This window comes from Aspergillus sydowii, assembly GCF_001890705.1.
Source record: "Aspergillus sydowii CBS 593.65 unplaced genomic scaffold ASPSYscaffold_8, whole genome shotgun sequence".
NCBI lineage: Eukaryota > Fungi > Ascomycota > Eurotiomycetes > Eurotiales > Aspergillaceae > Aspergillus > Aspergillus sydowii.
The window spans coordinates 226,361-239,753 of NW_024467866.1; the positions used below are offsets into that span (position 1 = coordinate 226,361).

At 52.1% G+C, this 13,393-nt stretch overlaps 5 protein-coding genes across 5 annotated transcripts; 2 read left to right on the plus strand and 3 right to left on the minus strand.

The window, feature by feature from the left end:
- Positions 1-1,359: 1,359 nt before the first annotated feature.
- Positions 1,360-5,603, plus strand: atg26 (UDP-glucose:sterol glycosyltransferase; the record flags this gene model as incomplete). The annotated part of the gene is made up of 3 exons (XM_040845043.1): positions 1,360-2,655; positions 2,714-5,287; positions 5,331-5,603. 3 exons carry the CDS (start codon positions 1,360-1,362, stop codon positions 5,601-5,603), a joined length of 4,143 nt encoding a protein of 1,380 aa, XP_040700657.1.
- A 398-nt stretch (positions 5,604-6,001) lies between these two features.
- On the minus strand, positions 6,002-6,981 carry ASPSYDRAFT_47130 (tubulin-binding prefolding complex subunit PAC10). Its single transcript, XM_040847371.1, has 3 exons — positions 6,900-6,981; positions 6,339-6,801; positions 6,002-6,286 (listed from the first exon to the last, which is right to left on the minus strand). Exons 1-3 carry the CDS (start codon positions 6,920-6,922, stop codon positions 6,197-6,199), a joined length of 576 nt encoding a protein of 191 aa, XP_040700658.1. The 5' UTR covers positions 6,923-6,981; the 3' UTR covers positions 6,002-6,196.
- Positions 6,982-7,180: 199 nt separating this feature from the next.
- Positions 7,181-8,267, plus strand: ASPSYDRAFT_155092 (TMEM199/VMA12 family protein; the record flags this gene model as incomplete). Its single annotated transcript, XM_040842425.1, has 2 exons — positions 7,181-7,426; positions 7,506-8,267. The coding sequence occupies 2 exons, from the start codon at positions 7,181-7,183 to the stop codon at positions 8,265-8,267; spliced, it is 1,008 nt and encodes a 335-aa protein (XP_040700659.1).
- Positions 8,268-8,795: 528 nt separating this feature from the next.
- ASPSYDRAFT_155041 (allantoinase alX) lies at positions 8,796-10,379 on the minus strand (the record flags this gene model as incomplete). Its single annotated transcript, XM_040842421.1, has 2 exons — positions 8,796-9,827; positions 9,885-10,379. The coding sequence occupies 2 exons, from the start codon at positions 10,377-10,379 to the stop codon at positions 8,796-8,798; spliced, it is 1,527 nt and encodes a 508-aa protein (XP_040700660.1).
- A 1,430-nt stretch (positions 10,380-11,809) lies between these two features.
- On the minus strand, positions 11,810-13,177 carry ASPSYDRAFT_59325 (uncharacterized protein; the record flags this gene model as incomplete). Its single annotated transcript, XM_040849680.1, has 2 exons — positions 11,810-12,907; positions 12,965-13,177. 2 exons carry the CDS (start codon positions 13,175-13,177, stop codon positions 11,810-11,812), a joined length of 1,311 nt encoding a protein of 436 aa, XP_040700661.1.
- Between the last annotated feature and the right edge of the window lie 216 nt (positions 13,178-13,393).

Consider the following 13,393-nt stretch of genomic DNA (forward strand, 5'->3'; position numbering starts at 1 on the left):
AGGAATCAAAAACAGGATGGGTTGGAGGGTTAAACAGCTTATCCGGCCTTCTAAATCAGCATGTCGAAAAACCTTGCCCACAAATTTCGCCCACACAGGTCGTCCATCCAAGCCCAAAGCCGAAGGGTAGAAAGAACTTACTACGCTTTCTGAGACGATGAATGGGGCCGTTGCATTGGGGACATGGAAGGATTGAGAGAGATGAAGGACTTGAAAGGCATGAGGGATACACAGGAGTTTGCGGCCGTGATTAGGAGCTATTTCCCCCTCCCACAAACTATTATCATTGTCTTATTCTTATTTTAATCCTTCAGATTGCTGGAGGGCCATCTCGTGGGCCGGCGTCGGCGCCCTATTCGTCCTGGCCCTCGGGCTGAAATTCTGCAGAACATGGAGGACATGAACTTGAATATCAATATGACGTTGTGTATTCAAGTCACCCAAAGCGTCTCATCAGTATTTCAGTACCATCGCTCAAGCATGATATTGATGCCATGTAGTTGTAGATCTGACAGCCTGGTGGGTCGTAGGCGCCAGAACGGCCGCCTGGACAGCAAACAAACTAACTGGAACTAGTTAGAGAGAGGTCTGTGGTCTCCACGACGGATCGACGCTCGCTGCCTCAGGCTGTCAAAAGGACCTTGGGCTGCAAGCATAGCTACGTCTTCACTTCACCATTCCTTCAATTTCTACAGGAAGACAGCTCTCCGTACAGCTTTTCTTTACGTGACTTAAAGCTCCCGATGACATAAGCACGTTCATGCGCGGCTGGAACTGCTGATTTGCGAGATTCAGTTTCCTCATCACATGCAACCGCTCTGATTGGCCAGGTGCTTGCACGAGGACCAGCTGATACAGACAAGTGACGCCAGAGACAAGACTGCCGGCCGCTCTACAGTTGTCTCTGCACGCCTTCGCCTAGTTCGACTTGCATCACTCACTCTTCTCGACACCATCCGACCTGTTGTCACTCTTGAACCCTGTCATCGCCTCCCCTCCCTCAGGATGACTCAAGAACCCCAGCCTGTGCGGCTTTGACGACTCCCGGGAGATTTGCACCTCGGACACTCTTCCTATCCTTATCAGCTCATGGAATGGACAGTGGGTGACTCTTCCTTATCCTTGCGTTTCCTCCTGTTCCTCTGTTCACTCAAATCTGCAAGGATTTCAGACTAATCAAGTGACCTTCTGGACAGCTTTTTCTTGATCGTTTGTTTCGGTACCCTCGTCGTGACCTTTAGCGACCGCCCTATACTCCAGCACCCCAGACTCACCTTTCATTCCACTCGAAGCCTGAGCCTTTCAAATATCATACATAGCCCCTGCTTTCATAATATCTTCGCCCTATAAACCTCTAAAATGCGACCATTCAAAGACGATGCGAAGCGGCGAGTGGAGCGGAAACTCAGCGGAAACAAGCAGTCAATATCGAGGAGCATGTTTTCAAGCCCCTTCCCGGAACGCCTAAAAGAAGACTACGATGATTCTCAGATGGATTATACAGCTCCACCCGGTGGCGGCAAGTCTGGAGACGGATTGCAGTACATGCATCAATCTGTGTTGTCTCTGATTGCTGCTGTAGGTAGCCGGACCGAGTCCGGTGCGCGCTTCGACAGCTCTAGCGATAGCGAGGAACATACCGACAAAAAGTCGCCCCAGCTGTCTGACAAACCCTCGGGTGAACAAAATACAGCGCCGTCGGAAACGGGTGGAACTAAGCAAGTACCTTCGGCTCCAGAAACGAGAACTAGCTCGAAGAAACGTGGCCGCCGCCACCGGAGGTCAATATCAGACCATAAGTTGTTTCGGCCTTTTAAGTCGGGGACCATCAATCAGGATAAGGAACGCGATGAACCGTCAATAAGCGGCAGGCTATCCCCGTTACCGGTTCTCCCTCGACCACGCAGCGCCACGCCTCGAGCCGCTCCTATTTTGAGCCGCATGGTCGAGGCGCGAGCACTTTTAGATACGGAGGAGAGCCCAGAAGAGAGCTCACCGTCCTCTTCACAAGAAGGGAAGAACGTTAATTTTTCTCAACAATCCTCAGCGTCTCCACTTTCTCTGCGGTTGATGGAAATGTTTCATTTCGCTACACCCGAGAAGGTAGTTGTGGAATACTCTTGCTACCTATTACAAAGCATGCTTTTGCAGGGTTACATGTATGTGACCGAAGGGCATATATGCTTCTACGCCTATCTTCCTAGAAAGTCCACGATAGCTATCAAATCCGGCTATATCTACAAGCGTGGTCGAAAGAACCCTAAGTACAGTCGCTACTGGTTTTCATTGAAGAAAGACGTTCTTTCTTACTATGCCGACTCATCCAATCTTTACTTTCCCAGCGGTCAGATCGATTTGCGATACGGAATCTCCGCGTCTCTTACCGAATCCAAAGAGAAAGGGAGAGACTCGAGAGACTTCCAGGTCACAACTGATCATCGAACATACTACTTTAGAGCAGACAGTTCGACGGATGCGAGGGAATGGGTTAAATCGTTGCAGAAAGTTATTTTTAGGACACACAATGAGGGCGAAAGCATCAAAGTATCGTTTCCGATCGAGAAGGTTTTGGATATAGAGGAGAGCCCCATGGCCGAAATCGCAGAGACGTTCAAATTACGTGTTGTTGATGAGGAGTCGTTTGCTATTGATGAGGTACGCTGCGATCCCTGGCCCCCCAGTATATACACCTGGCTAATATTATTTTTTGCAGTATTACTTTACCTTTTTCGATTCAGGCCGCGACGCGTTCAATCTTCTGAAAGGTCTGATCCGCGACACTCCCACAAAGGATCCTTCGCCCAGCAAATCTCCTTTACCAGGCAACACAGCCAACCATAACAGGTCCCGCGGGTCACAAAGCAGGTGGTCTGTCACCAGTGGAGGTAAACCCCAAGGGACGCCGCCACGGCGGCGAAGTGCCAGTACCGGCGTTCTGAGTGCCGACACAGGCATTGAGAAGTCACCACGGATGAAGCAGCAAGATTCATCAACTTCGTTTGTTAACCCCATAGACCAGATCACTGAGTCGTCAGCAGTATTGCAGTCAATGACGGACACAACGGAGTCGGCGAGTCAGATACTTAACCGGAGCGACGTCTTCCATTCTCCCACGATACAAACATGGCAACGGCGGGCCTCCGATGCGGCAAAACCTAACCGTCGCAGTTCAGACGAAATGGCCAGATCAATAATAGAGCACGCGCCTGATGGCCTGTCTCAGGAACGAGAAGATTTATATGCTGCTTATAGCTCTGAGCAAGGCTCAAAAGACGCTTCTAAGCTCTACTCCCCAGCCGCGTTCAACGACCTTGTCAGGGCCGGGTCGTACCCTCTTCAACGCGCTGCCGGGTTCGCAGAATACTTGAAGAGTCGGTCTAGGGAAATGAGCACGTTATTAGCAACCGAGTCCATGGGCTATATTGAAAAGGTCTCCGGAATGTGGGCCGGTGGACGAAGACATTATGGAGACCTTGAGGGTGTCCTGCCGGACGACCGCGCATTATATCCTGAAACTACAGAGGAAAGTGTGAGAGACGGGAATCGCTTCCGAGCTCATTTTGCTCTGCCGCCGACAGAGAAACTAGGGGCGGCCTATTTCGCCTATCTGCATCGTGCGCTCCCACTCTACGGGAAGATTTACATCAGCCAGAACAGGGTCTGCTTCCGCAGCCTTTTGCCGGGCACGCGAACCAAAATGATACTACCCCTTCGTGATATCGAGAACGTGGAGAAGGAGAAGGGCTTTCAATTCGGATACCACGGGCTTGTCGTTGTTGTTAGAGGTTACGAAGAACTTTTCTTTGAATTCAACGCCTCAGATGCGCGTGATGACTGTGCCGTAACGATAATCCAGCAACTCGAGCCTATTAAGCTTATGGCTGAGTCTGGTTTGTTATCGCAGCAGGAGAGCGATGAATCCGAGGCAGCACAAACGGAACACCGAATGCTAGAAGAAGCCCGCTTGAATGCCTCGACAGAGCAAACGCTTCGTTCGCCACTCAGCGAATCTTCTGAGCTTCCTTCTATCTTTGACGACCCCCGCGCTTCCATTGTGGATTTCAAACCACCCGAGCCTTTGACGATTACATGTCTGACTATTGGTTCACGTGGTGATGTTCAGCCTTATATCGCTCTATGCAAAGGTCTGCTTGCTGAAGGACATAAACCCAGGATCGCCACTCATGCGGAATTCGAGCCGTGGATTCGGGAGCATGGCATTGATTTCGCTCTTGTTGACGGGGAGCCGGCTGAGCTTATGCGGCTGTGCGTGGAAAACGGAATGTTTACTATCTCTTTTCTGAGAGAGGCTACCGCGAGGTTTAGAGGTTGGATCGATGACCTTCTGGTGTCTGCGTGGACGGCCTGCCAGGGTAGTGACCTTATCATCGAATCTCCGAGTGCCATGGCAGGAATCCATATCGCGGAGGCCCTCAGGATCCCATATTTCCGTGGCTTCACCATGCCGTGGTCAAGAACACGAGCATACCCTCATGCGTTCACGGTACCCGAGCATAGGATGGGCGGTGCGTACAACTACTTCACGTATGTGATGTTCGACAACGTCTTCTGGGGGACCACTTCTGGGCAAGTGAACCGTTGGAGAATGAACACGCTAGGACTCAAGGCCACGAACCTGGACAAGATGCAGCCAAACAAGGTCCCGTTTATCTACAATTTCTCACCCTCAGTTGTACCTCCACCTCTAGATTTTCCAGACTGGGTTCGGATCACTGGTTATTGGTTCCTCGACGAAAATCCCGACTGGACTCCCCCGAAAGAGCTCGCAGAGTTCATGCAGCGGGCTCGAGAAGATGGGAAGAAGATCGTCTATATAGGCTTTGGGTCTATCGTTGTCTCAGATCCGCCTGCCCTGACACGATCAGTCGTTGAGTCAGTACTGAAAGCAGACGTCCGCTGCATCCTATCCAAAGGATGGTCATCTCGCCTAGGCGATCCAAATAGCTCGAAGTCAGAAATCCCGCTGCCGCCCGAGATTCACCAGATTCAATCCATTCCTCATGAATGGCTATTCCCGCAAATGGACGCCGCAGTACACCACGGTGGTGCCGGAACGACCGGCGCAAGTCTTCGTGCCGGCGTACCAACCATTGTCAGGCCCTTCTTTGGAGACCAATTCTTCTTCGGTAACCGGGTCCAAGACCTGGGGGTTGGTATGTGCGTGAAGAAGATTAACGTCAGCACTTTCTCTCGTTTGCTATGGACAGTTACCCACGATGAGCGTCTGATTGTGAGGGCAAGGCGGCTCGGGGAGAGGATACGAAGTGTAAGTTCCACAGAAGATACAAGTCCATTCTAATGTGTAACAGGAGGACGGCGTGGCCACTGCTATTCAAGCGATATATCGCGATCTCGAATACGCAACAACTTTAACTCGACAGCGGTCCAGTATTTCATCTACGCCGTTCTCACCCACGCCCACAACGAAGACGGCAGACGAGAACGTGGACGATGACATCGGCGACATTGAAGAGTGGACACTTGTTAGCGACGGCGACGATATAGATTTTACGAAGCTAATGCGAGACAGAGCAGTGTCAGGTGCTGACAATCTCGCTGAACGACTTTCCTTGGGTGATTGAACTTTACTTTCGCTCGTGGACTTTTACGATTGACGATTACTTGAACAGATTTTATGACTTGTTTTAATTTGAGTGACAACGTTCGTTTTTCTATCTAGTCATCCTCATTTTAATGACGAATTTGTATGATGTCTATTTTTGGTGCTACGTCACTTGCGTTATCTGTTTATAGATTACCGCCGCGTATGCTGCGCATATCTACGGCTGTGCTTGTATGCTGATGATACATTGTTTGAAGCATCTAGAGCGATGTCTGTTTCAATGCCTTTACATTAGAGGACGGAGTTCTATAGGGATTGGGTAATGACATATGCCGGTTATGCCTGACGATTCCCTTGACGATAATGCTTCCATACGCAACGGACAAGACTACAAGGATGCAAGTATCGAAACTACCAAGACAGATACCTGGCGGCCATCGTAAAACGTTTTATTCTCTGGGCTGCCAGAGACATGAGTGTATCCAGTCATGTAAAGGCTAATCCACACCTATATATGTAGCTTAGATCAACCAGAAAGATAGCGTATACCAGAGGTTAGTAGCCAGCTACTTGACCTGCCGCCGGTTATCTCTCGTCAACTTTTGTTTTCGATTATTTTTCCTCTTCCTTCCCAGCAGCCTTCTCTTTCCGTCTCTCTACCACATCCCAGTTATACACACGGGCCGTGGCAACCTCTAGCGTCTTTCGAAATGTTAGCTTGACACTCCACCACATCCGAAGCGGGCAAACAAACCGTAATCTGCTCCCTCAAGAACTCCAAATCCTCATCACAATTCGCCAAACTCAACTGCGCCGCACCCAGCTTCTCCTCCAACATCGTCTGAGCCTCGCCAATCGGATAAGCCAGCATCACATTCGCCCCGAGCCAGAGGTACACTTCCTCAGTATCAGCCGTATCCACAGTCGCCCGCGCATACAGGGTATCGTTCAACTCAAAGTTCGTCTCGAGCGGCGCGCCGCCGTTATCGCGTCTGGTCTTGAGGAAGCGCACCATCTCTAGCGTTTTCTTGATATCCGGGATCTTCTCACGCAGCCCTGCGGCGCGCCGCTGCGTGTTGACTTCCATGAACTGGTACTTGGAGATCATTTCTTGGAACGAGCGCATGGTTGGTTCGACTTCGGCGCGAGAGGAGACGTAGTCGGCGACATTGTCGACGAAGGGGGCGAAGGGGATGCCCCGCGGGTTTGTTTGTGTTCTGGGTTAGGGTGTTAGTGGTTGTTACTTTTCTTTTTCTTTTTTTTTTTTTTCTGCACGGTGGATTCGGGGATATGAGGGTGAAGAGGAGAGCCGTACTGTGTGGGCTTTTTGTCTGCCATTGTTGCTGCTGCTTGTTTGGCTGGGAATTAGGGGTGGAGGAGTTGAGGTTCAGGGCGATGATGGAAGAAAAGTGACTGGAGCGGAGTGGGGGAGTTGATTGCCTGTTTGGGAAAGGTGGGTTTTCTCATTGAACTCGGTTGCTGGAGCTTCGTTACCAACTCTCTCTCTTTCTTCGCAACTGCGGTATCGTTACCAACCTGGTTGATTCGTTATTTGTCATATTATGACTCCGGAGCGATAGTAAAGACACTACCGACATGGTGCGCCTCGTCACCACCACACCTATCCTCTCCGCCCTCGAGGCCATCTCTCCATCCTCGCGGGAAGACCTCGACCTCCCCGAGTCCCTATCACTGGGAAACCCGATATCCCACGACCAGATAATCCAAATAGCTCGCTATTTCCGAGAAACCCGCAACACTCAAGATGGCGACCGGAGTCTCGATTCCCTCCTCCGCGGGACAAAGCTATACATCCCTCCACCACCTCCAAAGCCAGAACCCGTACGTCCCAATCACTTTCCTGATACCACCCCTTAGATACACCTGCAGGAATAGCCGCTGATAAATTTCTATTATCTAGAGCCCCGAATACCTAGCCCAAAAAGCCCGCCTCCTCGCCGCCGCCGAATCAGACGCCTACGCACGTATGCTCTCACAACCATCCACGACCTCAAATCCATCGAACCCGCTATCGTCCTCACCGTCAACATCACAACCTGCAATCTTCAACTCAACAACTTCCAAACTCGCTGCATTGCATGACACCCACTCCGCGGCCCAGGAGGACCCGAACTACACAGACCCGCTCACGCCCTCCCTCGTCCTAAACATCTTTCTCTCCGTGCTTATAACCGGCTTCAGCGTCTACTGGGCACTGACCTTCCAGATGCCAGATATACTTGTGTCGAGGGTATCGTCGACGTGGAGGTCTTCGAGACAGGGTTCTCGCGGAGGTAGTGGGGGAGGTGCGTCTGAGGCAGTGCGTGTGTTGGTTTCGATATTTGCTGCGCTGGGGGTGGGTGTTGCGGAGGTGTTGATCTATGCGATTTACCTAGGGAAGATCGAGCAGGCGAGGGGGAAAGAGGGACGGCTACGAGAACGGAAGGAGGTGGTTGGACGGGAGGAAGTTGGGGGGCGGGACTCCCGAGAGCGTGACCGGGCTCTTCCTGCTGGGACGGAGGGTGATGGGGAGAAGGATAAAGATGTCATATGGGGACGAGGACCGAATGGGGGGTTACGGAGGAGAGTACGTGAGAAGTGGGAGGAGGGGACGACGAAAGAGCAGGAGCCGGGGCGGGAGCTGGAGCAGGATCAAAACCAGGACCATGAGAAGGCCGGGTGATAGTAAGTTGGATCTTTTGTGCTTCCAGCCCATTGACTGGACTCATCTCTACTCAACCTGCAGTCCTGGCTGCGGATGAACACGATGAACAGAATATGTACGATATCTCCCAGGAAGAACTATTTCGAAAGAACTATGATATGATATGAACAGAGGGTTTCCTGAATGATTTCATTATGGTATTTCTCTATCAAACAGCAGAAAAGAGCTAAAAAACTAAACATAAAGGTCTACACTCGCTAGTGTAATGCATGGACATGATGATGCTGCTCCTGCGGTCAGGTCATTAGTGTGTATGTATGAGGGTATCAAAAGTCTTTCGCTTTTTTCTTCGGTCGTTCATCAGATTATTATATCTGATTCAGTTGGTCCAGTTCCGTTCCGCATCGCAATGGCAATGGGCAATGGCAATGGCGCATATGGAATCTCGCAACAAGGCGCATGCGGGACCAGCCAGTTAGGAAAAGAAGAAGGAGGTGAGGTGAGGTGAGGTAAGGTATATGTGCAAGGAGAAGGGAAAAAAAGAAATCAAACCCGTTTCTCCAAAAGCAGCGAGCCCGAGGGCGCCTTGACGCAGAACCCATCAGCACGGTTAAAGATCTTTTCACCACGCAGCCAGGTCTCGCGGACCATACCGCGCATGGTGCGGCCCTGGTACGGCGAGCACTTGTTGCGGAAGAGCATGGTGCTCGGCTCAACGACCCACTCGGCGGTATCGTCGAAGACGCAGAAGTCGGCGTCGAAGCCTGGCACGAGGTCGCCCTTGGACTTGTGCAGGCCGACCTGGGCGGCGGTGTTGGCGCAGCAGAGACGCACGATGTCCTGGAGGGCTTGCTTGGTTGCTGTGGTGTCTGATGAGGAGAGGCCCTTGCGGCGGGAGAGCTCGGACCAGAGGATGGGGAGGCCAAGGCCGACAGAGGAGATGCCGCCCCAGGCGGAGAGGAAGGAGCCCTCGTTGATGACGGGGTTGGTGGCCGGGTTGGTTGTGGCGGTTGGGGTCTCGGTGCTGTGGCCTGGGATGTGCGAGGGGAGGAGCTTGAGGTTGGGCGTGCAGGGGGAGTGGTCTGAGACGATTGTTTTGATGACGCCGTCGGGTTCGGCGTGGCGCTCGAGTTCGGCCCATAGGGCGTCCTGGTTGTTCTGGGAGCGGATGGGCGGGCAGCACTTGTGGCGGGTGTCGCCGTCGCGGATCTCCTCGGCGGCCAGGGAGAGGTAGTGGTAGCAGGTTTCTGCGGTGATGGGGATACCCTCGGCGCGGGCCTTGCGCAGGAGAGGGATAGCCTCCATGGCGGAGAGGTGGACGATGTGCAGGGGGAGATTAGGGGCCAGACGGGACAGGGAGAGGATCTCCTCTACAGCGCAGGTCTCATAGTCTGAAGGGCGAGAGGCCAGGAAGGTGGAGTAGGACTCCGGGGCACCCTCGGGCATGACGTCCGGGGACTCAGATGGGTTCTTGGGTGGGACCATCTCGGCGTGGAACATGAGCGTGGTGGGCTCATCGGCCAGTTCAAGCATGGCCTTTCGGACGTCTTCTGAGGAGACAGCGGGGAATTCATCAACCTGGGATTGTGAGTATGCAAGACACATATGATATTGATAACGGTGGAAGGAACTTACCCCACTGTCGATAAGGAATCCTTTAAAGCCGCAGACACCCTCACGGACTAGAGCCTTGAGCTCGCCAGCGTTGCCGGGGATGATGCCGCCATAGAAGCCAACATCAACCCAGCACTTGCCCTCGGCGGCCTGAAGCTTGACCTTGAAGTTGTCGACTGTGGTGGTTGGCGGGATGGCATTGAGCGGCATGTCAACGACGGTGGTGACACCACCAAAGGCAGCGGCCTGGGTGCCTGTATAGAAGCCTTCCCATTCGGTGCGTCCAGGCTCGTTGAGGTGGACGTGAGCATCAACCAGACCAGGGAGCAGCACATACGGGGAGAAGTCAGTATAGGGCGTGCCGTCAGGGAAGTCGGAGGCGGGGATGACGGAATCGAAGACGGCGGTGATCTTGCCGGTGGTGCGCGAGACAACGAGGGTGGCAGAGGTCAGACGGCCGCCGACGACGGCTCGCGACGAGGTGAAGACGGCAATGGACGGGATCTCGGCATCCATTGTGAAGGCTTAGTGGAAGAAAACAACGGTGAGTCCCAGTCAAAGAGAGAAGTAAGCTGAGAGGAATAAGCAAAGAGCAAAGAGCGGGAACGAGAAAGAGAGAGAGAGTGTGAGAGAGAGAGAGAGTGGGAGATAGCAGATAACCAGAGATAAGCCAAGCAAGGAGAAGTGGGCGACGCCGATAAGCCCGTTCTTTATATAGGCAGATTGGCGGCGTATCGATCGAGTAACGAAAATGCAAAACTGCTTCTCCGGGGCCCAGGCCGGGGTCCACCTGAGCCACCGGGTCCTGAGCCTTACTCGATCAAAACCACGGCAAAGCCAGCGGCATCTGCCCCAAACAAGGTCATACAATCGTGGATTTGACGTCTTAAGGCAAAATCTTATACGGATCTCTTACGCAGAGCTGGTTCGTGGCAAAGACAGCCACGAGAATATGAGAGAAAACTCTTCACGGGGATACCCTCAGCATTTCCTAATCGGGCCAGGCTCCGAATTTGCCCCGAGATCGGACCCTGGATTGCCGAGTCGCCTCCGCAAAATCCTCGACCCGTGGGCAGTCTGGTCGTCGGCCGCCGCCGCCATCCGCCATCGCGCACATCAGCCGAGATATAATTACTCGATTGAAACCTCTCCCACTCCGAGTGAATTTCCTTGACTCGATCGCATTTGCGCGCAATTACAAATCGACCACGGTCAGCGCTTTACTGAGCCGGTTTCTGCAGAGTGCGCTGATCGATTCTACGGAGCCTGCGTCGAATGATAATGGCGAATTCGAGATGCACATGCAGTTGTCCATTCCACGACTCCAACGGCGTCCTCCGTCAACTGAAGTGGACTAATCATGGAGGCACGCTCTTTGTTGAGGAGCTTGTGACTTGCCAGTCTCGGAAAAGGTTTTCGGCTGAGACAGCACACATGGACGAAGCAATCAGCAGTGTCTGTTCGGGTCTCGTGGACGCATCCAGACCGCGACAAGGAATGGGGCCCAGGTGGTGCGGCGCAGGAACCAAAGTCTGTGTGGCTGTGAATTACGCGGTGAATTGGCCATTTGACCATGAGTCCTGCACTTGATTTCCTTTTCAACTGCGACGCAGCCAGTCGTATATTTATGGCATCCAGAATAGGACCTCAAGTGCAAGGTTTGCGGTGCGGCGGCGGACTGCGAAAGTCGCCACCTTACCTAACCACTGGCGGTGGCAAGTGGCTATCACTGAAAACGCAGATTAACAGAACCATTGATAGTGCTAGTCCTCTAAGTAGTGGGTGGGACATCAAAGAGTGAAGAGTAAAGATTTAAAGAATGAAGTTAAATGCGGGGGCGGGGTCTATCGATAAGATAGCACGGCCCCGATTGGGCGCCACTTTCCCGATCCGGAATGGATGAAGCTATCCAGGTTATCGTTCGACCAGGGGTAGTCGATTCTGTATCAGACAACTTCAACCGCAGAGTATATCCGCTCCATAGATTCTCTGCCGCGCATTACTCGGTTTTCGTCTCCCAGTCTCGAGGCCAACGACATGGACTTCCGTAATGCGGCTACTTTAGCTGTATCCACCGTGTCAACGGCGGGAACTTGTTCTCGCAAGTGTACCGATTTCTCGAATGAGACTAGCGCGCTGCCCTGGTGGTCCAGCGCCTCATAGGCTTGTCCGAGGAGGTAGAACGTTAATGAGGCGTCCAGGTTCAATTGTTTGTCCTGGGCGCAGTCAAAATCGATTGCAAGTTTGTTTATGCGCCGGCACAGGATGTTTGCGAAGTACGACATTTCGAGGAACTTGCTTTCGCTCCAGAGGCTTCTAATTGCCGTATGCCATAGAGTGAATGTTTCATGGCTGTATACTTGGAATTCCCTGTCGATTCTTTGGAGAATATTCAGGATCTGCTCCCTCGTCAGCCCCTTGAACGTGCTGTAAAATCCCCCCGCATCGGCTCTGGGGAAACTGGCTTGATTATAGGAGTAGATGGCTATGATCCTATCTAGCCCGATCTTTGACATCTGGGACATCCATAAAGATCGACAGTAAGTGTCAAATGTAATGTATAGATGACCGTCAGTGTCAATTTCCAGGCGGTCCAGGGCCTGAAACATGGTTCTGCGGGGATCATTCGGTTGAAGAACAGCTTCTGCGTGATTGATAAAGTCTCTCTTCATATCCCGATACCTGTCCTCATGCCCTGCCCTCCGAACTAGGAGTAGAATTGCGAGGATATCTGAGTATTGTCGGTGATGGCCGTACTGAACGACGGAGCGATAGAGCAGAGAAACTTGCCGTAATACAGCCAGGGCTCGATCATTATTCTCTTCACTAAAATGTCTCAGGGAATCAGAGACGAGGTTATGCAGCTTGCTCATCTGCGCCAACTCTTCTCGGGAAGCGCAAGACCTGGCATACAAGCCCCGATGATCTGGAACCCATAGGCCTTTGTTGAAGGAGGATTCGAAATGAACCCTAGCACTGAACAGCAGCTGTCGAAAGCCACTGAAAAGCTCCAGGTCCCCCAGGCCACTAAAGTCAAATGGCAGCTAGAGAGGTGTGGACTCTCTTCTTCGTTCTGGATTGTCGTAGTAAGTCTTCTGGACATCTTGCTTTAAGATGTCCTGGTAAGGCTTCTCAATCTCCACATTGTCTAGAAGAACACCACCTCCAAACACAAGGCAGGACCAAGTTCCGGGTGTTTGTCCATATTTGAACTTGATGTCGAGTACCTCCTCGTTCTTCAGATTCTTGAAGATCTGCTGCCTGCGCAGCAGGCCTTTCCACTGGTGAATGCTGTGATTATGATCAGTATGCATATCAGGTCTTTAGAACGTCTGTCTTACGTTAATCGAATTGCAACTCCCGACAATCCTTGCTCGTATGCGGATCTCATTTGCTCGAGTGTCCAATTCTCGGTTATGAACAATCGAAATATCTCAATAAGAAGATTAGGCTGAATTTGGTCGCTTGCCATGCTTGAAAACAACTGTAGAACAGTTAACTAAGACTGTCTTTCCAGCCCGGAGAGCAAT